Source organism: Ciconia boyciana, chromosome 2 (assembly GCF_034638445.1).
Source record: "Ciconia boyciana chromosome 2, ASM3463844v1, whole genome shotgun sequence".
Classification (NCBI taxonomy): Eukaryota; Metazoa; Chordata; class Aves; order Ciconiiformes; family Ciconiidae; genus Ciconia; species Ciconia boyciana.
In genome coordinates this window covers 142,628,046-142,651,800 of record NC_132935.1, presented here as the reverse complement: position 1 = coordinate 142,651,800, position 23,755 = coordinate 142,628,046, and the positions used below count along the sequence as shown (strand labels likewise).

General features: G+C 40.7%; 1 protein-coding gene across 5 annotated transcripts in view; it reads right to left on the bottom strand.

The window, feature by feature from the left end:
• CDK6 (cyclin dependent kinase 6) overlaps positions 1-23,755 on the bottom strand; it is a 143,111-nt gene that overhangs the window by 34,535 nt on the left and 84,821 nt on the right. For all 5 annotated transcript variants that reach the window (XM_072854266.1, XM_072854264.1, XM_072854262.1 and 2 more), the window contains one exon: positions 9,089-9,198. In XM_072854266.1, the coding sequence (XP_072710367.1) occupies positions 9,089-9,198 (110 nt within the window). The remainder of the gene's footprint in view (positions 1-9,088; positions 9,199-23,755) is intronic.

Sequence of the window (23,755 nt, the reverse complement as noted above, 5' to 3'; positions counted from 1 at the left end):
CATGTGGCAGCCGGCTGCCAGCCCAGAGCCACCCGGCCCCGGTCCCTTGGCCACTGCCCAGCCTGACGTGACCCCACACCTGAACTTAACAGTCAAATTAAACTTGGTCAGCTAACACCGTTTCTGTGGGTCTTCTTACCCCTGCCTCAAGGTTCCCTTCTGTTTTTTTGTCATGGGTAGTGGCAGTTTTTGGTTTCTATGGTTTATCAACGGTTTCCCTTACCAACAGATCTATTCCTCTGACTGAAAGTCTGGCACAGCTGGAAACTAGAAGGAAAACCACAAGTGAATGGCCTAGCACTCACTTACCACTCATCTCCAACCACAGACCGATACAGTTACTGGATTTGACTAACGGCTATCAATCAGCCCAACTGTAGACACTTAGAAAGAGATCAGCTAGAAAAGGCTTGAGGGAAAATGTGAGCTAAAAAACACCAAGGTATTTTACCATTAATGGGGTGATGCTGTCTTGGAAACTCACATCTATTTTGTACTCGATAATTAGTGGTATTATTCTGACTGTTTGCCCTTCTCTCCATTAATGTGCATTTGTGCTCTGCCCAAAGCCAATGGGCGTTCTGTCTCGGAGGTCTGATTAAACAGAAAACAATCCTGCTTATCCGAAAACTGTAATAACATGAACAAGTGCAGTCTTCTGCCTTCCTTTGTCAGTTAAGTTTGAAGCAAAATGTCATTGTTGTTCCATCAGATCACTAAGGTCACTAAGCTAAATTGTGGCTTGGGTCCATTCAGCTTAAAAAATGCTTGAAAAAAATCTTTGTAATAGGCTGGCCACTTATCTGGGGAGGAAGAAAAAATCCTATTTTATTAGGTCTGGTTTGGAAAAACCATCAGCCTCCCACACACCCATATGCACATGAATGGCAGAAGAATAAAGGAGGAAAAGTGCAAAGCACAGAAATTTGAAGGCTGACAAGATCTTTCCAAGGAACGAACCTTCTCCCAGTACAGTTGGTCTCGACTGTGGTGAACTTTTATGGCACTTGCAACTTAAATCATTCTTGTAACAAAACAAGATAATTTCCAAAAATGGCAAAAACAAACTCAGGCCAGAACTGTACAGTACCTTGGTTCAAAGGTTGCAAATCAAGCTGTATAGCTTTTACAGTTCTAAGCTGCAACATCCACCTTTGCTTGTTAAAACAAAGACAAAACAGAAAAGGAAAAAAATAAGTTGTTGTTTTAATTTTCCTGCTACCAAAATCTAACTGCGAGCAAGCAGACAAGTGAATGATTACACTTTCGAGCTCTTGGTCCACTAGATATGTTGGTTTAAGTTTCGCTGGAAAACACCAGATAATATGATTGCAAAGTCTGTGTTTAAAATTGCTGCATGATAAAGAGAACAGTTCTCTCTTAAACCACATTTAAGATGTTTGCCAGTTTATATGGAAAACCCAACTTATAAGCAGCATTCATGGCTGTATTTACTCAGTTGCTTTTTGCCTAGATGTCTCTACTGTCTTGGTTTTATTATACCTTCCCTCCCGACATCCAGTTATATATCCCCCCCTTTTTTTTTTCTTTCACAGATTCCTCTTCTGCTCCCTCTATTTCTCTCTTCTTTCCAACATAAAGAAGATTTGAAAATATATTACAGCTCTCTTCTCTCTCTGCTTTCGAAAGGCATTTCAGAAATGTGTTGAAAATAAGAGAACAGAGCACAAAAAGGGAAGGTCAAGCTAAGAGCTGAAAAAAAGGTAGAAACTTTATCGTATGGATAAATACAGGATCTAGTAGGCAAAGCAAAATATTCCTACTGCTGCATAGCTACAGTGCCCACTTAAAACAGTGAGGACTAAATGATCAGGTACGCTGAAGCACAGGCAAATAACTGACAAAGAATTAAAATGCATCTGAAATGAGACTAAGCCATGTCATAGACATATGTCTCACAATTCCTTACATGGCGGTATTCATATTTTAGAGTAAATTTATTATCTTTACAGTCTCTTTTCAGACTCTGTTCATGGTACTATTCTTGTATGTGCAGAAAGGTAAAACAAAACTGAAGTCTTCACTACTATCAGTCAGAGCTGCCTTTCTCTTGTGTTCAGTATGACCAGGATTTCGTCTGCAATATCCATACACATAGCAAGAAGTTAAAAACCCAGTTTGGTGGCAATTCACAACAGTGTGCAAAACAACCCTTAATAATAAAGATAATTTTAAAAAGACAAGGAATATAATCCTTCCCTACAGAAATCCTGTGATTTTTTCATTATTTCCTACCCTACACAAATCATGCTAAGTTTATCCATTGATTTCAGTTTGAGACAGAGTTTCATTTATGGTGTGTTATATACATATGTGGTCTCTGTCTTCTGGTCCTGTCCAAACCAAAGTATCTTCAGTCACACCTTTGCCTGCACTGATGCACTTGGGCTATGGCAAGAACATAAACTGTACTTAGAAAAGCAAGCTCCATATTAAGTTGCATAGCATTTGCATGCTAATGTTCCAGTATATGATACTTTACTGTTGATTACAGGCTTTAAACAAATGTTTCTGCTCCCCCAATGCTTTGGATAATTGAACAATATTAATGGAAAACATTTTTAAGTGATGACATACTGTTACTTAATTTGAAGTGAGGGTCACTTAGTACATACAAATCCTCCTGTAAGGTATGCATTTGCAAAGTTATGGATTCATTGTCTGTTCCTCAAGACCATTCAACAGCAAAGCAACTCATCACAAGGAGTGACTAACCCAGGACATGTCTGGAGTAGAGGACACAGTACTTCAAGTTTCCAAGCAATTCTCCGCAATAGCAGAATTTCTGTGAATCACTTTCCCCAAAGCCCACTGTCCCCTCTACTTCATTCTCCAGATGAAGAACATGCTTAGGCAGTTGAGAACCTGTGGTTCTGCTGTTGAACATACATTGCCAGACGTACACCTAATTTTTTCAAAGTGCAACCTTAAAAGACTACATCTGTGAGAGATTAGCACCTATAGGAACAGCTAATTCAGACCAAATGGGCGCATGATGAAACTGATGCTAGTTAGAAGAACAGACTCAAGGACGAACTGGACTGCAGATCTCTTCTGAGATAAAAGCTGCCTGTCCCATTCAAAGCACCAGGGAACCTGCAGACTGTTACGAGTTATCAGTTTGTTGCCTACCGGTAACAAATGGGGGTATGTACCTTCTTCTCTGGATAAGGACATCCATACAGCAGCTCACATACTCATGGCCTGATTTCCTTTGAAGGTACCTTTTTGTGTGTGTGTGTGTGTGTGGTATTGTAGCAGACAGATAACAACAATCATACTAGCAGAGTGGCTTAAGTTCTTGCAAATTTAGCTTGAACACACCCTTTTGCTTGTGCCACATAGTCTCACGAAGACCAGAAGAGAGACTGAGAATTCCAGCCTCAGCTCTTCAGCTGACAGTTCTTCCTATCTCCCACATACATTACAACCCTTATTTTGAATGAAAGTCTCACAGTCCTGGGGAGTTACCTGTTGAGGTTTATTTCACAGATAAGACAACTGAAAGCTTCTACAGGACCACTGAAAGAAGTACAAGGCATGGAAGCTGGGACAACGCTATGCAATACCCTCTCCTCCTTGACAGTTTACAACACCGTCTTTTACAGAGATCACTCCAACTAAGTACTGTACTATGCCCATTAACAGAGGTTAGTTCCGCCACTCTTTGTGCCACTCTGTCGCACTGAATTGTTTCTAGAGAGGTTACAATCTCCTTTGAAGTCAGGGTTAATTTTAACAATGATTTCAGTGAAGCCAAGACTTTACCACATGATCCAGCTAAAAAGTTACGCTTTTCACTCAGTGATAGAAGTTCAAACTTCCCTATTCAGCTTCAGGTTTTGGAGACAGCTTAAAAACAGGTGTTCCTGTTATACTTGGCTATTTTCTCCTGCAACCACTTGACCATATTGATCCCACAAAGCATTAAGTGAAACTTAAGCTGCAGAGCCGACTGCTCTTCCCTCGCTCACAAGTAGAGGTAGAATCCAGGAGCAGGTGGGTGCCCCATCTCCTTCCACAGACCTATCCTACCACCTGGTTCTGGAGTCAACACAGAAAAAATACACGCAATGGATCTGATGGCTGCACTTCAAACTCTACTAATAACCTATGGCTTGTTTGGAAAGCGGAATAAAGATTTACTATATTTTAGTGTGAAAGATGCTTTACAATTACTCTATACTGTAAGACATTGTATCTAAGAATGAATACGCGTGTGTTGCTAGTTTTTTTAAACCTGTTGAATGTTTTATGATTAAAGGCAGCCTGTAGGTCCCAAATCCAGTGCTCACATCACAGCCTGATCACCAGACGAGGCTCTAAGCTTTGATTTTATCACATCTGTATACATTACCTAGAGCAACAAAGTCCCGGGCTCATGCCTTTTCTACACACAATGATGTTAATCCTCTAATTGGACAAATTTATACCATTGAAAAACGACTTACATGCCTATAGCTTGTTTCCCTATGTCTGTTGTTTGTGCCCACCAGGGAACTTGTCCCATCATAGGTATTTTAGTACAGTCACACATCTCTTATCTATCTGCTGCTACAATTTTCAAGCATGGCTGGTAATGCAACAACTGCCTCATATATTAGGAGCTGGCAGAGTAAGCTGAAAAATGAGACAACCGCTAAAAACATGATTTAATATTTAAAAATGAATAAATAATAACCTCATGCTATTTGTGCCAATCTTGTGGCTTATGAAATTCTGAGGCTGATGATCTTACCAACAGCAGGCTGATTAAAACACCATGGAGCTGGTGCATGAACGGTCTCAGTAAGAAGCCCATGTGCATGGAATTAATTTCCCTCTCGGCTGGATGAAGCTTGGGGCACTGAGATAATACTGTTTTATTTTGGTTTGGGGAGGTGGAAAAGGTTTTTGGGAGGGGACTGTCTTTCAAGTTTCGGGTTTGAATTGGTACCTGTAATGTTTGTGAAGATTGCACATGCAGTCACAACACTGGCCACTCTCAAATGTATGACTTCTTCAGCTTGACGGGGCTGTGAACGTAACATAGGCTACAAAATCTGATGGTCTCTTTTGATGATTTTTATCTCTATAGTTACTGCAAAGGAAGACAAACTCAGCTGCTTGTGCAATATTATAGCTAAACTTGCCTAGCTGGAATTATTATATAGATATCTGACCCATTAGTCTCACATACACACCTACTAACACCCTAGTCTGTGCAGGACTGAAATCATATAGGACTGTCCTTTTGAAGACTGGGCATGTATAGATGCACTAAGAACTAAGCATCGAAACATTTTCACATTTTTTTCTCAAGACTGCCTACTCAGAAGAGAGCCCAAGACTGGTGATCCCTGCTTTCTGTTATAGATCATTTCACCCAGATTCAGATTCCAGTCTTCTTCCCCTCTCACACGCATTCACTGTGATTAAGTATTACCTAATCCAAGCAAGAAGAGAGACAGTCCCTTCTTCCCTAAAACACTGGTCACAGCTTCCTGCTTTGGAGCCGCCCGCAGTCCCTGAGCCAGCTGGAAGAGTTTCATATATCCAGACAGAAGTGGATGCTACTCCCATATTTGCCTTTCTCTTTAATGAGTTGTCCACTGAGTAGGAGGTACAAGGCCCTTTCCTACTGGCCAGGAAAATGCTCAGCCTCAGAGTGAAACCTTTTTGTAAGTAATCCTTATTTTTACCTAAACATAAAAAGAAAATGCTAATCTTGCTGTGCCAAAGGATGCCCCCATGCCATCAGGCCCTATCAGTCCTGCCAGCTGGATCTCTGAAGGATTCTGTGATATGGTAGCAAGCCATAGCATACTTCACAATTTCCCTTACTGGTTATTATTATCAATGCACCATACTTTTAAATCACAAAGAAAACAGTCACTGTCAGAAATATGTTTACACTTTCATTAGATAAGGACAGTCCATCCAAATGTGTCTAGAAGTCACTGCAACCTACTTAATTAGGAAATTTAAAAACTGAAACTACCATATGAGGAAATTTTCAAGTAATGCTTTATTTGGGGGTGCTCTCATCAGCAGTGCACATGGACAGAAAAAGATGCACAATGCAGAATAGTTTCTGCATACATAACACATACACCTGACTACTGAGCAATTTATTGCTGATCTGTGAGTAGGATCCTTGGGAACCTGTGCAAGGGGTTTCAGGATACAACCTTTGTGCATTCACGTATGCAGAAGCCTACAAATTTGCACCATAACTAAAATGTGCATGTTTTAAATATAGCTATGACTTTATACAAACCTCAGATTGCATGAGGACCAGAGTCCTCAGCTGAGAAGTGTTATTTGTTTAACTGAATCAGGCAAGATGAGAGAAATGTTCAAATTTACTCTAGGTGTATCTAGACGGAGATATATTTATTTTATTTTTTTGTGTCTATGAATTCGTTTATACACTTTTGTGTATTTCCGATCTATTTCTTAAAGAAATACTTTGTTTGCATTTGTCTTAAACCATTTTGGATTAAGGGTGATTTAAATTAAATGCTATGTCTCTCAGAGACATAGCAATCTGTAACATAGGGACTGGACCATTCATATGTCCGCTCACCGCTCACCACTTGTCTGAACTTACAGCACCCTGACTATGTTTGTAACAGCCTACAAAACTATATTCTAGCAAACTCAAACTGTCAGATGTCTTCTTGGCATAAACAGGATTCTAATATGTTTTGTGATGCTGTGTAGTGTTTTATTTTGAAACCCGTTCCAGTGAAGTCTCCATGATAAAAAAAATCCCAGAGGAGTCTCAGTACATTTCTTAAAAATGACAGAACTTTAAAATCTTTCAAAGATAAAGCACAAGAGAGTAGGGAAAGAAGGCAACAAGTACCCAGCAAGATAGTAAAAAGAAAAGGTTGTCTTAATGTCAAACCAACATCTACTTCTAAGCTTTAGCTGCATTCTCGTACTCTTATCCTATCAACATCAGTGGAAATGCGGATTGGTGATTACCCAGGGGCACTACCATTTTCCAGCAGAAATAGCTGTTGCATTTATTCAACCTTTTGGAAATAATCCATGGAGTTTGCAAAATTTTACAGTTTATTGCTACCAAGGTCACAGTAACATGGGTTTTCTTTTGCAATCCATCAGGAGAATCAGCAAGACAACATATATCATACAGAGAGTATTGCAACATTAACCCAATACAGCAGGCCATGGAGATAGCATTCAGTGCTGTTCATTGTAGCTTTATGGCAGTGAGCCTTGAGATTAGTCTTCCAAATCATGCTTGTATACTGAAGTATGTGTAGGTCATATTGTTTCCAATGAAACAACATAGTACATACAGACTTGGCAGATTCCTGACCTCTACAGCTTTTGACAGTCTCCCAAACTTAGGACTGAGAATGTCAGACTGACCCTGCATTTGGCAAGAATAATAGAAGTCCCGGTTTTATCAAACTCCGCTTCAAGTCAGATCTCATTTCCATTTAAAAAAAATTCTCTGATTTTGTAATATTAATGTAATATTTGCATTTGTAAACAAGTAGAAAAGTTAACTGTCCCTAATTTAATTTACCGTGTTGGATTTGGAGAGTCAGTGAGGCTCATACATCATAAAAGGAAAAATAAAATTAAATTGGTGGTGCTTGTATATGGCAGTATTTCTTATCTGTCAGAATACTGCAAATTAAATGAGAAAAAAATGAGAGTTTTGAGCACGTAATAAAGTTCTGTGTTCAGTTGTTTGTCCTGTATCACTCTTATTGCAAATGCTAAAATGAAGTTTTTGACTCTGCTATTTAAATCAGAAAAAATATCAATGGCTTAATGGTATTGTGAACCTGGCAGTATATGGGATAAGACTAAATCTTTAAAAGTTTGTAATGGAGGGTTTAATTGATACTCCTAAAATCCACATTCTTTTTTTCTCTCATTTTCTGACCTCATTTCTGAGTCAGAGACAGAGAGGGTGGAGTATAATAATTCTACCCAGGCCATTTGACCAGGCAAGAAGCCCAAGAAAAATGATTTTTCCATCTACTAACATTAATAAGTAGTAGAATCCCAAAGTTATTTTGCAAGACTTCAATTAGTATTTTGAACTTCACTTTGTATAAATTAAATAGTTGTTTCTCAAGGCCCTTGCAGTATGGATTCTCTTTGTAAATTATACTGACTTTGGTCTTTAGGCCACCCATTTTATCACTTTCTTTCACATTTTCTTTATGTCTATTCTTTGATTTCACAGCGAGCGTTACAGAATGCTACACAGTTTCTACATGGAGGTCACTCAGGTGATGACAACATGCACTTTTTGCAGCAAGCTCAACCAAAATGCATGTGATTGGGTTAATACCGAGACAGATTTATCTCATTAAGGTTCTTGGGGGTTTGTTCCTCTCCACACCCTACGTGGTACAACCTCCATATTAGCGTCCTCCCATGGGGAAAGACCAGTACACAAGCCTTCCTCTTGCATTCACAACTCATCTGCATCCAGCTGTAATATTTTGTAGCAAGACAGTTCTGATAGCCAATTTAATCAAGTCAGACAAAAAAAAAAGACTACATTTAACATCTCTGTTACCCTACACTCAGGCTAAATAGCTTATTCTTAAAAAAACACCTACCTCTCTTTCCTACCTCTAGAAATCAACTTTATAGTGACTTCTGACATCTCAAATATGCCAAGAGGGGACTATGAGCTCCAATGCACAAACTCCGGAGCAAGAAGACTCTGCTGACCACCATGCCCTGTCTTCCTCAGGGTAAATCCTTTCCAGAATCCAGCTTTACTCAAATTGATCAACAGCCTCTCTAGCCCACTTTAATCTGCATTTGGATTCAGGTGTAACAAGAATACAACAATGCTTATACAGGCTTTACCAAGAGCTGAGGCAGACTCCCATCAAAAAAGAAAGACTCCAAGATGGCAACAAGCATGAATTTGCAATGGGTATTTACATTTTGCGCTGCAAATAAAACATCCTATCAGGCCTTTCCAATATAAACGTGATCCAGTGTATTGTACCAGACATTACTGCACATTTTTTTAAATTTCAAATGAAAAACATGAAGAAAATAAAACTGTATTTCTTACTTTCGACGGAACATTTCTGCAAATATGCAGCCAACACTCCAAAGATCAACTGGTGTTGCATAGCTGGACTGAAGCAAAACTTCAGGAGCTCTATACCACAAAGTAACAACCTGTAAAGCAAAAAGGAACATAAGAGAGAGCATGCTTAGCTACAGAATTACAACCTCGTTAAGTGTTGTGTATACAGCTCCCATTTAGTTTAATCCAAATTGTAAAATCTCACAGATTAGGGCAAACTGGTTTGGTCAGTGCATAGAAAAGAGTCCTGTATGGAAAATCTCAGTACAGATAGCTGCAGTGATGATGAGTCGGGAAGTGAGACCACTTCTTGTCAAGAACAGTGCAGTTCAGGGTACAATAAAATTACAATATCAGAGTACAGCATTGGTGTGATATCACAGCACACTACCAGAACAACTTTTAGAAGTTTTTGCAACTTACAGACCCCAAACACTTCCCAGTGGAGACATGGGCTCTCCATAGAGCAAATGTTAGTCTATTGAACAAGGCCTCTTTTTCTTAAACAACTTTTGTGGACCCCTTAGATGTAGTCACCAGAGCCAAACGGGAAACAAATAAGCTAGGCAATACTGTAGGTTTACCCATAGGACAAATCAGAACCTGTAGCCCATGTCTGTCCTAAGCCCTTCATAGTTTATGTATTATTTTTTTTAAAAGAAATGGGGTTAGCTCAAGTGTTTGGGCCAACCTGGGTAAATGTGTCTGACCTGTCTCAAAAGTTCTCTCTGAAGAAACTGAAGAAATTATAACTTTTTTTTTTATCAGTTGGATACAGATTGAGTCAAACCCTCCCAAAAGCTGTCCCTTACCAAAGGCATTCAGTGCTGTCCACTGTGGTCTCCTTGCACATAGAGGTACCTTAAACTGCCAGTTTTCAACTAAGCAACACAGCACAGGGATCCTTGGCAGATTCCTGACCTTTATAGTTGTGTGACTGTCTCTGCCTACATGCTGCTGGTTAGATCAGCACTAACTTCTCTCATGATTTATTTCCAAATGATACACTCTTTCCCAGGGACATATGCCCCGTAAAGCGTCTGCTTTTAGGCTGTTCTTGTCCTGGTGGTCATGTCACAACATGTTGTAGAGACCCAGTGGGAATTCTACTGGCACTGCTCCATCGATGTACTTTGATTGGTACTGCACACTGGACCCACAACAGAGATGGGACAGTTTATATTTATCCTTTTGTTTCCCACAAGTAGACCAAATACAGATGAGGCTGACTGTATCTTCAGTATATTTGCAGAAGGACACAAGGAGCTTCTTCAGAGTCCTGTGTGAGCTATTATGTTGCTAGAATATAATCTCAGAGCCACGGGAGTATCCTGCTCCTGAATACAGTTATAATCCAGCCATAACAGCACATGATCATTAGCTAAATACCAATATTTTCTTAGTGTGTGCTATAATTTAAACCTCTGACTATTCATCTGGGGGCAGGGAGGGTCTCAACAACTATTGATTTGTTTCTCCAACAAACACAAAGGTGGGAGATGCAGCATTCAGGAGGAGCATGAAACAAAGCAAAAACACTGAAAAGAAACAAGTACAAAGATAAGAATGAAAATAACTTTTAAAATTATGTTAACTAGGAGAGTGAGTCCTGAATTTCAAACCAGCACTAAGAAATGTGTAAGAAGAGTGGGGTTTTTTAATGATAACAATATAATTGTCTTCTAAGCAAAAATACCAATGGAAGTAATCAGCTGAATTTGCTGGTCAAAGCCAGCTGAAACAAAAGCAAATACAACATTTATTACAATCATTACATGCCCTGACAGCCTTTGGAACTACTGAATGGCTATTGAAGGGAGTTTCACGGATATTTGCACAAGTGGTCATATTTGCTAACAGTCTTCTTAAACACTTTGATCTCTATTCATAAAATTTGTCTTTGAAACAGTTCAATAACACAGTGCAAAGTACTGCACTGGTGAGCTAGAATTCCAGATACCTGTCCACAGAAACAGATTCCTGTGTGGAAGTTGGGCATTATTTAACTCCATTTGTCTTGTTCCTGATTTGGTACCATACCAGTGATGCTTTTCCAAAATATTTCTCTCTATAAAAAACAGAAAAGTTTCTTCAGAGATTCACTCCAGGGAAAGAAGACAAATGTAACTGGAGGTCAGGGATTTTTACTGGAGCTGCCCTATCTGAGTCAGATAGAATTCCTCCTAAAACACGTACATATTTTTCCTGATGCAGATATACCTCTCAAGCTGATCTGCACTTTTATTCTCTCAGTACATTTGTGGAAAAGCTTATTGAAGAAACGTTGCTTTGAGAAATTAGATAGAACAATTTCAACCCATTATTGTTCGTCAGTGGCTGGGCGCAGTGTCAGGAGCAAGAGCTGTGTGATCTCTGATCTGCGGGAATACCACCAAACCTCCAAATACCACCAAACCTTTGAGATCCACACGGCTCTTCTCACACAGAGTGAAAGGGCGCTTTATTTTCCCCAATCCCACCAGCCCTGCCACATTAAGGCTCTGCACTCTCATAGGCAAAGGTCTGGGGGACGCATGGTTGTGAGACAGTTTGAATACTTCTGACAATGTATGCCCCAAACCGAAGCCCCTTTTCCAGGGAAATGCGGCACAGGACAGCTGCTCCTTTCCCGAGAGGAGCATTGCGGCTCGTGGCCGGTGCCCAGGTGCTCGCTCAGGGGGAACAGTGCTGTTTTCAGAAGGCTGCGGAAGCGTGCAGCACATTAGCTGCTTCCCCCACGTGACCACTTACTGGCACAGTTCCCCAAGCACTTGCACCCTGCTATGCTCCATGCATGCATACACAGGGGACTGGGAGATTTTACTTCTGAGTAATTTGGAAACTTAAACCTTTAAAAAAAAAAAGATTTCCAAAGTCTTACGGTTAAATTCCAGCAAATGCCTGATTGCTTTATAGTCAAAGAAGAAGTAATCTGTGTTGAGCTGTTTTGATATACTCTGTCGTTGCTGTGTAATTATAAAAGTGACCAAGTAACCTTTATGGTTTGTAATATGCAAGCCTGTGTTTCAAAATGTGAACCTGAAAGGGATCAAAATGTACCAAATGTCAGTTTGTACACAAGTAATGCCACAGATGACTCCTCTAGTGGTCAGGGTCTTCTCCTGAAAAGCACAGGATGATGCAGATGATGCAGTGGTTTTGACACAGAGTTTCACACTCTCTTTCTCTTACCATAGAAACCAAGAAAATATTTGTGGACATTCCATTAACATTTGCAGATAAGTAGAAATGAAAATTATTCTGAAGACAGGATATGGTGAGGCTGAACAAATAGATCATCGCTTCCTCTTTAGCACGGTTCTGACTTAGAATGAAAAAATGCTTTGCTTAGGTAAAGCCACACCACCAGTGAGACAAGCTCTCCCTGAGAGATAGGGCACTTCATCAAGAACTGCTTGATAAAGCCCGTTTTTAGGATGAAAAAAGCAAGCACCTGCATCGGTACATTTCACTTAAATTCTGCCTCTCCTGAAAATCTGACACACACAATGTGGCACGTGGTGATGGCTCTGTAGGAAAAGGGGTTTATGTTCACATGCTGACGGAGATCTTAAATTCAGCACAAGACTCCTAAATACTTTGGAGGTGGCAGGCTTTAGCGACCATGTCGCATTTTAGTCTTCTCATCTAATAAACTTCCCTCCTTTGCCTCCTCTTCGCTTCTCCTCACCCTGCCTGGCCTCTTTAGCTCCGCTCTTACACCAGCCAGCTGTCCCCCGACCTCCTGGCTCCTCTCCTCTGCCTCTGCCTTTCTGCCACTTGCAAGTGGCCCCCCTGACAGTGTCACCAAACGTGCCGAACCCCCTGCTGCCTATCTGCGAACGCCCGGGGGGACACGGCCTGCTGCCCCGCTGCGTCCTATGTGCTCTGCCTTCCCTTACGTTCCCCGTCTGCTCCCTTGCACCCTCAGACTCCCCCGAATTTCACACCTGGTCCCTTCTTCTTCCAATTGCCTCCAAATGCTCCTGGGCCAAATTAGCTCCTTTTCCCCCTTTAGCTTCTCAGCCCACTCTGCCTGTCCTGAGGATACCCTATGACATTTGCATTTCATAGATTAAACTACATACAAAAAGATTGAGAATAATTCACACACTGGAAGGAGTATGTACCTAAAGGAGTAACTATGCTCCTTTTCCAGTGCACATTTTATGTTTCCACTACCCAGATAAGATGGGATGATATCAGATAAGGACGATATCAGTAGCTGCAGATCACTGCTTCTAACAATTCAAATGTCAATAGATTTAGGCAGCACTTCAGGATGAAAATAAATGAAATGTGTATCTAGGAGGCATTAGAAAGGAAAGGAACATCTGCAAAAGTCTACTGAGGCTGTGTCTGATCCCCTAAAGAAGGAAATGTGCTCAGTGAGAAGCAAGGGGAGAGCTGCATTTACAGTCAAACGAAGAAAGAGAACTTTATTTTGAAATAAAGCTTTCTGCCTTATTATACCTGACAGATGTTGCTATCTGGGACCATCTAGCCCCAGGAGTTTCAATCCTGCACTTCATGGTATCTGTTTCTGATGAAAAATCAAATTAGTGGTAAGTATCTGCTCACTAGCAATGCAAACACAAGATCTAGGCATTGTGTCAGTCTCATTTAATTTCCATTTACTTTACAGAGCAGATTTTCACTTTTGGATAACTGCTTAATTTAAATGGATCTGCACAATACACAGCCCTTTCCAAATATAGTTGCTGTCTGAATAGCATACAGTTCAAAAAAGACAAAGACAAACAGAGGTTTAGGGATGGGGTTGAGTAACATAGACACAAAAGACTACATTTCGGTTTGCCACAGACTTTAAGTACAGACCAATGCTCAGTTGCACAGCTACAGGAACAAAGCAGGGATCAGACTGTAACACAGCGGCTATGTCTGTGCTAGGAAATTAAATGGGACAGGAAATGTTCCTTTGGCACTGAGACCAACAGGCACAGAGTGGCCTACGTCCATATTACTAAATTCTCAGCCTCCCAAAAAAGGTGACCGCATGCAAACTGCTTATTGGGAATGGTCTTTGGTCCATGCTTAACTGTGCCTAGGAACTGTCTGGGGAAAGGCTGGTTGGCATAACTCGAAACCATGCCAGGAACCATTCTAATAATTTAACAGTATAGACAATTGAGCTCCAGTACCCACGAATGTTTCCTGGCACTCTTTAATCTACTAGCCAGTGAGTCACACTGTGGCCCCGGGTCTTCCTTTCACTCCGGAGAGAAGGCATTTTGCTATGCTGCCCTCATCTCTGCTGATTCAGAGGGGGCTCCAGGAGGGCGATGGGGTGGAGGAGGCATGTCCCACTCCTCATCTCACCCAGCAACTGATCTTATTTTACCGTAAGTGCATTGTACAGGTCAGAGGAAGACATGCTCCTACTGCTTACCATCTACGAGGAGAATCTAACTGACTGGCCCACATGTAGACATCTTCCTTTTAGACATCTAAAGCTGGATGAGATTAATTCTACCCTAATTAGTTCTGAGGGGACTTTGAAGAGGCCTATAAAACCTTTTAAAATATTAGCTTTCATAGAAATCATGCCACAAAAGCAATTAGCAGGATGCTTAAATTCATACAAAGTATCCTTGAATCCAAATAAAAATCTTCTTCCAAATCTTTTGCTTTTGTGATTGTGGTTTCTACTGTACTCTTTTTGGTGCTGATTTTGTTAATTATATTTGCCATTAGACACTGGCTCATTTCATTGCTTAAAGCATTTCAGCCTCATGGAAGATTATTTGTAAATTTTTTTTTTAAGTTCCCTAAATGGTTCTTAAACTCAGTTATTTTGTTCAGTTCTCATCAACAGGGCTTTCACATTATCTTTGGGGCATCTTTTGACTCTTTCCCATTTAATTTTGTCCTTTTTTTTGATTAAAAATGAGGGAACATAGCTATAGAATATATGGTGCAGTATGTAGAATATAGCTCTTTAGTGTTGCTTCGTGGTCTCCCAACTTCACAAAAAATCAATCACTGCAAACTGTTCAGGAGGATTTAAAGTGGAATCTTTCCAACTTCACTATGGAGCTGCTACTGCATGGCTTCTTCTTCAGGTCTGGGACTCTAAAATGACTTGCACAATTTTCTTCAAACTTTGTAGAAATTTCTCCTCAGCTGTATGACTAAGCCTGACACATTCACCACAGACTAGCTGGAGAGGACAGAATTACAGACGGCTAAAAATCCGGGCTTGCATATTGATTGAAGCTTGGCTTCAATCTCCGCTGCGGAGAGACTTTCTCTCCCTAACGCACCTCCCTCTCACTTGCTAGAAACACTGTGCTGAATCTCCACAGAGTCTGAAAAGAAGAAATGTAATTTCCTAAATTAATATGCTTAAAAATGGCTTACTGGTCTGACAGTGTAACATTACTTAAAATGAAGTCAATGTAATATTAAAAATTGCTTAGGAAAAGAAAGAATCATGTTTCGTCACCTGCAGTTTGGAATAGTGATGGACAACCAGGATTGAGCAGGGCAGAAGTGGCAATTCAGAGTGTAGGTGACACTAAGTTATGAGCCGGTGACATTTCTGCAGGATCACGGCCTCTGACACTTGCCCTGCACGCTGCCCTGTGCCTCCCCAGGCAGCCCAAGGTGGCCCGGCTCTGCACTGTGCGGGCAGACCTCCGGCCGCCTCCAGCCCTCTCGCACACGGGCTCACCCCTCGCTGCTCCGCTCCAGCAGTGGGGACATTCCCCACTGCCCCTTCTGCCTCCATGCCCCCCGGGGACACCCCAAAGACATGCGGGACCAGAGCACACCTGTGCCATATAGGGAAAATTTGTGTGTGTGTGTGGAGGGGGGGTCCCAGGAGACAAGGGAAGGGGTAGTCTGGGGTGTGCTGGAAGCGGGGCAGCAAGGAGAGAGGAGATGAGGAAGGGAGAGAGGGATGATGCCTCATTGCACCCTGCACAGCAACCTCTGGCACGGGCAGACAGCCCTTCCAAAACCTGCCTGTCCAAAAGGTATAATAAGGCCAAGGTAGGTGATGGTAGTGTAGGCTTTTTAGCCTTTGTACAAGGACTTCAACATATTTTTCACCCCTAGTTTGGAAGAGCAGTGTGTCTGCTTTACTTGCTGGGAACTGTCTTACTGTATTTTCCCACCACTATCCTTAAATCATTTGCTGAGCATTCTGCGTTTATAAAGCAAGCCTAGGACTCTCTTTAATCTATCTCTGAAGACCTGTTATTATTTCTAACTGTGATGGAGAAGGTAATAATCACTATATTATACAATGTGCTTTAGTTTCCAGGGATAATATCAGCCTGAATAATTATATTTGTTTAATCTCTTTTTTGAGTAGTGGTTCTTCCACTATTATGTAACTGTTTTCAGTTCCATCGCAGAGATAGGTATGGCTGGAGAGAACGTTTCTTTCTTAGAGAAAGATGATTATATTTTCTCTGTTTATAGAAACATTGAAATAGTTTCCCTTTTAAAGTAAAAGTGAACCAAACTACCCTGGTGGCTTTTAGAAAGCACTTTATTTCTTGACAAAAGGTTTAATGTATATAAAAATGACATCCTTTCAGGTGCTATGAGCCTCATGAAGTGCACACAGTAATAGCAATTTTATCTCTTTATTCACATTTGTCTTCATTTTAGGCTCAAGCTTAATTAACTGCTTTGTAAAAAGTGGAAGGATTGTTATTTTTTCATTAGTTAAATCATCAAGCAAAATATTATCTATTTATAGAAGACATAAATCCTGATCACATGTACCACCCACTATCAAGTTGTTATTTTAGAATGTGATCTCCTCTTTTTGATGCTAAAATATTTCTGCTTTGAAGAAAGCAAGTTTTAGCATCTACTGTAAGATAACTTGATAAATAAAGAAGCCATTCATTTCTTTGATGGTTTATACACACAAAACTAATCAGAATTTTGCTTTTTTTATTTCTAGGAAGAACCACCTAACCCAATGTGATAGTGCTGCTGAAGAATATTTCTAGGTACATCCGTTGTCAGTAGGAGTGCGTGTGTGTGTGTGTTTGCACATCATGCGTGCGTATATAAACACCAGCGGAAGATACTTTACCTACATTCAGTGGTTTTTACCTCAAAAGTCTCTGTGCACTAAGCAGCTGTGTGCAACAGCTACTAGAAAGGAAAACTGGCTCTTAGATGAGGTAATATTTTCAAACATTAGTGATAATTCAGAACTTTTACCTCAAAGCTAATACAAGGAAATATATTTCCATTAAGCAGAATATTTCACAGAATTCTCTACTGACACCATACAGAGAACATTTCTGAGACACTACCTGAGACTTCACTTGAAAAGTGTTTTATCTTTATATGAAAAGAAAGAAGCAAAAATAATATCAGCAACACTGCCATAACTGACACAGAGCCCACAAAAGTCAATGAAAGACTTGCCAGGGCTTGTTGTGTATTATAATTGAAACCATGATGCCCTAATCCCTGAGCTGCAGAGCAGCCTTCTATGGAATATGGGACAGCCCAGTTCTTTACAGAAGTGGTCAGCTTTGCATGCAGTGAGGCTTGTGCTGATATTGCAATGTATTTACCTATAGAGATACTTGACAACACTGAGAGTGACAGGCTTTAAAAAAAAGTAGCCATTCTTCAGTCATGCTTCAAGACTCAATAATCAAACAAAATTTGTAGCAGCAAATTCTAATACTCTTCTAATACTTGAAACAGCAAATTCTAATAATCTATCTCAGAGCTGAAAAAAACACAAAAGCAGAAAGAAATAAACGCCATGGGCTTCTTATGCCGATCCAGTCAAACATCTACTATAAGAAAGAAGAGAATTCCTTCCACAATACCAAAAGAAACAAAGCATTAAAAAGGTGGTAGCCTGCAACTGTGCCTTGGAATACAGGTCTTGTTCTGGATCTGTCTGCAGCAATTTGGCACGTTTCCACTCACGTCAGTCACCTGTTGCCATTAGCTAGCTGAGGGAACAGTCATAATTTCTAGTACCAAATCTTGGGCCTTGTTCCAGTTGCTTTGCTCTACTCTATGTCTCTAGGTAGCCACAAAACCAACTCATCTAGCACCCTACATATTCCCGCTGCGTGGAATCCAGGTCTTCTACAGTCTCTCACATCACTTATGCCCAGTCCCTGGAAGAAGGAGAACATGTAGCTCTAACTTGCGCCAAGGACCAAACCATGGTCAGCTCCATGCTGAGATCCCCAGAAGCTGCCCTTGTGACTGCCTGGTCTCTTTCTGAGTTCATCATGGCTAGACTAGAGAATGTGAGCCTTTACCACATACGGTTTGGCTTTATAATGAAGACCAGCTTTCCATTGCTACTAGAAAACCAGAGTCTGGTTAATAGAAAAAGGTCTCCCCACTTCCTGGGGTGCTGTGTTAGACTTCAGTTCTGAGCAGAAAAGACCTAAATAAAGCAAAACCATGAAGGCCACCACAGACCTCTCTCCCATGGAACTTGGGCCCACTTCTGTTTCAAGCCATCTTTAACAAAAGGAGCCAATGCACAAAGCAAATACTGCCCCAAAGAATGGCTTAAATACTGCCAGTTCTCTAGGTGAGAGGCTTTACCGTGGACTCTACAGCTGCTTTTAGATGAGAAAGAAGGTGGAATTAAAAAGTTTTAAATGAAGCACGACCATCAAAATTGACCTGAACAAATGAGTCACTCTCAAAAAGAAATACTCTGTACCATTTGGAGGCAAATGTAACCACTGGGTCAGAGTTTAACACAGAATTCTGTTAGGATCCTGAATTGTTACAGACTACTATGAATAAAATGAAGTTTTTCAGCTTGGGACTCTAAAAAAGGGGAAACTTGGTGCAAACAACTTCTACAAGATACTGTTTTCATTCAGTTGAGAATGAAACTTATGAACTAATGCTGTGCTTTGAGTTAATAGAAATAGAAAAGTAAGGAATAGAAAATAGCTGAGTAGCTGAATAGAAAAGTAAGGATACAAATAGCAATCAGGGCATATAAGTAAGAGAGGTGTACCTTGTTTGCATATGGCAGGGTGAGCAGAGGACATGTGTGCATGAGCGGGTTAGCTGCTGAGTAAGAGCTTACCTGATCTTTACCCAGAATGTGTAATAAGGTAAAATAAGCTCAGTCCCAATTAATCGTAAAATATTTCTCCAAATGTCTTTTATACTGAACGCCTGATTTGGACAAGAGTAGTCTCTGGCACATCTAAAATTAAGATATTTGTCTGGATAACTTATAAAGCTGATACATAGGAGAAATTTCATATCTCTACTACATTTTAGCTACAGTTGTTAAAAATTCTTGTTGTAACTTTGGGCTCTCTTCACTTCTGTGTCCCATCAACTCCTAGGAGAAGCACTCATCTATCAGCTGCACTAAGAGTTGTAACCTTTCTCCAGCATCATGGCATGGTATGGTGGGAGCTCCCACAGCACCTGATATAGTGTTATACAGCCACACAGCTCTCCTTCTCCAAATTAGATTGGAGCTGTGATGCCCCTGTTGGAAGTGGAAACTTATGCTCCTAGTGATACAGACTCCAGCAAGGCCTGAGTAGGGGCCTGGAGGCAAAGTACCAATTTCATTGATAGCCTGATATAGTATATAAAAGGGCTGGTGGAGCAACATCTGTCAGTGATGCTCATGTGAAGCAATAGCTTACAGTTAAACCTCCTGTATTACAGCAAAACCCAACGGGAACCCAGGGTTGCAAACAAGGCAGCTTCTCTGAAGTAGAAGCTCCTCTTGGAATGTACCTGCACTCATTACTTCACAAGGTACAGACTTCAATCCTATTATCACCATGATGGCTGATATGAAGCTGGACCTTCCTATACCTATGGCATAAAGAATCTGGGCAACTCCAAACACTGCAAATCTGTTCTACATTTGACACTGAATGTAGTAGATTTTACTATGCCTTTAAATAAATGTATGGCTTTAAACTGAAGTACGTAAAAATGTCAATGATACCATAAAGATGAAGCTCCTATGAAACGCCTTTCAAGGGCTCTTTGAAATTACATTTGGGAAACAAAACCCTCACGAAACACCTCTCTAAAAACAAATAAGAAAAGAGGTTTGGAAATATACAGGGTTCCAGAAAAAAAGAAAAAGATGAACTTTCTATATACAGATGCAATATATCGATAGGTGTATGTGTTTATACATAAACATACCACAGATCATTAGAAATGAGTGGAGTTTTGAAGTAAATATCAGCAGGACAAGGACCTGCTGTAGACATGTAATTTCATGGCAAAACCAAGGACTGGACAGAAAGGACAAAAAGACTAAGGGGAGTCTTCGGGCTGTCTGAATCTCACACTTAAGTAGCTTAGTGAGCTTAAGACCAATAAAATGCCAGGCACAATCCGCTGACTTTCCAAGGCTATGAGCTTTGTAGGCATCTTTACTCATCAAATTCCTCTTAGTCTGAAAGTGCCTGTGGGTCTTAAGCGTAGATGGTCACACGCATTAGAAAGGCCTGTGCTGGAGAAACAAGCATCTGCGTTTCAGCTGAAGCTCTACTGTGTGTGATGCATGTTTAGGCAGACAGATACCCTAGATACCTGGATGTTCTCAACAGAAGTCCATATGGAGTCCTACCTGGTGAAGCCTGTAACTAAGAGTGGGTGGTGGAAGCAATCCGTGTTTGCATCCACATTAACATCGTGTACAGATGTTATGGTAACTCAGTTAATCTCTCTTTGAGTTAATCTCAAAGTGGAAACTCAGCCTGAAGGGGACTTAATTGGCACCTCCTACATCCAAGCAAATACTTTGACCACTAGGCTAGGGGTTTGTTGGGTGACAGCTCCTTCCTTGCCTTTGCTGAAGCCAAGTCACTATTCTGCCAGGAGTATATGAGTCATGGGGCAAGACTGTGTCTGAAAGTAGCTGAATGCTTAAGAACAATCAGCTGGAAGGGGTGAGGAGCTGAGTTTCTGGATACTGCTCTCTGGAATGTGTATGCATTTTACATTAGACCATCACTGGATAAAAATAAAAGCAGGCATTAATTACATTAACCAGGCTGGATTCTACTTTGGATCCAGGCAGATTGTATTCCATCTCTCTGACTCTAATGGATGGGACTCATAAAAACTCTAGAAGACAGCACTCTGTTTTATTCTGTGGAGAAAGAAGTAACATCTCCTCCCTTGCTACTTGATACACTACTCACTAGCCAAAACTTAGGATTCACAGTACAAACTGAAGCCCAAGATTTTTAAAGACTCCAAAAGAAAATTTCCTCCACTTATAAATGCTACAGGATTTTCTAAACTGATATTAAGAATCTGAAGATTTAGCAGAAAACCAGAATGTTATAGTTGAGTTGGTCCAATACTAGACCTTGCTAGGCTTTATTTCCCTATTTTAACTTTAAAGCTTGTATGATTAATTTATGCTATTTTCAAGAAGCCAGATTCCAAGGGAAATTAATTACAGATAACATATTGTATTAGTTGGATGAAAAAGATCTGAATTAGTCTAGATCACTGAAGGTGATTACTCCAGGATGGTTATAGACTTATAAAAATATAAAATGTTCTATTTGTGAAAATGATGTTGTAGAACAGACTTCTACAGATGACTCATGTCTCTCAATATTGATACAAAGCATCTTATTTAAGTGAAAGAGATAATAGCTTAAGACAATACAAACAGGAATGTTCAAGGTAATGAGTGCTTTCATGTTACAAGTTCTCATGTCTGAGGGCACTGCATCAGGCTAAAGGACAACGAGATAAGAACAATATTGCTAGTTACTAACAAATGGCAGATAAAAGAGCTCTTCTGGATTCTGATTAAGTGACAGCATTCTACACATTCCTGTGAGTTGAGAAAGTTTGCCTGAGAACAGCAGCTATGCTACATGTGAAGTACCACTAAAAAAGCATATCTCTATGTTTTCAAATTCCAGCGTGAGTAATGGCTCTTTCCTTCATCTCTTTAACTTGAACAGAAGCTCCCTCTCTCCTTCTGGACATGCAGGAATAACTTGCTGTGCTTCAGTTTCCATTAAGACGTATAAATGTATATGCTGAAAGTAAAGAGAAGTTCTGTAGGACTCCATGGCTGCGAGCCAATGTTTACAATCCCCTGGGTGGGAAATGCCGGGTGAAAGGCTCTCCATGGCAGGCTGTAGGAGTCTTTGCTGTTGCCGCCAATGACCTTCTGCCTCTGTTTTCAAAGTAGCTCCCTTGTTAACCCCTTGCACACTGTGTGCATAGAGGCCTTAGAGAGGAAACACTTTCTCTGAGAGCCCAAATCCACTTCCAGGCATCTGTTTGACAGATTCCGATTTCAGCAGCGGTTAAGGGAGTGTGGGCTAATATATGTACTCTGCATCTGCTGTTGGAGCTGTAGCACTGAGATGTATTTTTAATAGTCCAGAACTGGGCTTAGCTGTGTTCTGCATGTTACAAAGTGAATGTTCTCAGCTTCAGGCAATGGACATCAGTTTGCAGGCACAGGGGTTGTGAAACACTGAGTGTTTCACAACCAGGAGAGAAGGAAACATCCAATTTACAGAGATATGTTTTAGTTCTCTCTGGCCAATCAGTAGCAACGTTGTTTGCTGGTAGTGGCAATACCTTCTCTTCAGGTCTCCTCGGGAGAGGAATGATACTTAAAATTGAAGACAAGCTGAACTGCCATTGGCGCAATGGAGATACACCACAAGGGAGCATCCAGTGTGGAATGGAGATCTACTGCTTTAAAAGGTTTTGACCCTCTCCTGCCTGAGAATGAAAAATACAATATTCAGGAGGTCTCCCCCTATGTCACATCCCTTTTGCTGCTCTGTGAATCACTCATGGCTCCTAACTGTTCAGGAAGAGTCCTTATAAAAATGATAAAAATGGACATACAAAGAAGGCCTTCTAAAATTTTATCGCAATATGTAATCCATCCTTGAAAATGGAGAATAGATCAAATGGGAACTAATGTTCAAGAACTAGTGTAAATGTTCTAATGGTCTCAGAGAGGGAGCCGAGAGCTCTTGGAATAATATCAACCTTACTACCAGTTGACCTTGGAATAATCAGTTACATAGTCTACATGTGTTTCCCCATCATCATCATCATCATGCTTGTCCATGCATTTCCCCACAAAAATCTGTTCTTAGAAGCAATCATTCTATGCAAAAATCTCCCTACACATTCCCTGCAAGGGAATAAGAGTGCCTGCCACCTCCAGAAAACTTTCATCGCATTAACAGCCACATAGGGACAGCAACATCCTACCCCTCCTCCAAGAACTTTCAGAGGAAGTCCTTTAAATAACATCCTCATGCGGTCAGGAAATCCTTCAATGCGTGGCTCTGTGGATGCTGAGGAGGAGAGAAGAGAGAAGCTGTGCTAGAAGCTAGAGCTTCTGCAGAGAAACCAAGTCCAAGTGCCAACAGCTCTGGGATTGACACAGATCAACAGTCCCTAAAGTTGTTGCGTGGTCTAAGGGTCTAAACCTAAAGGTAGAGAAGGTACAGAACAAGCTGATAGGACCTCATCTATTCTTCTGAGGCAAAAAATGTCATGCTTGAAAAGGCTAATGTTATTAAGCTGTGTTAAAAAACCCAACTGGACATCTCATAAAAAGCTCCAACCTAACTCCAAATACGCATGTAATTCCTACTGATTTCAGTGGAAGCT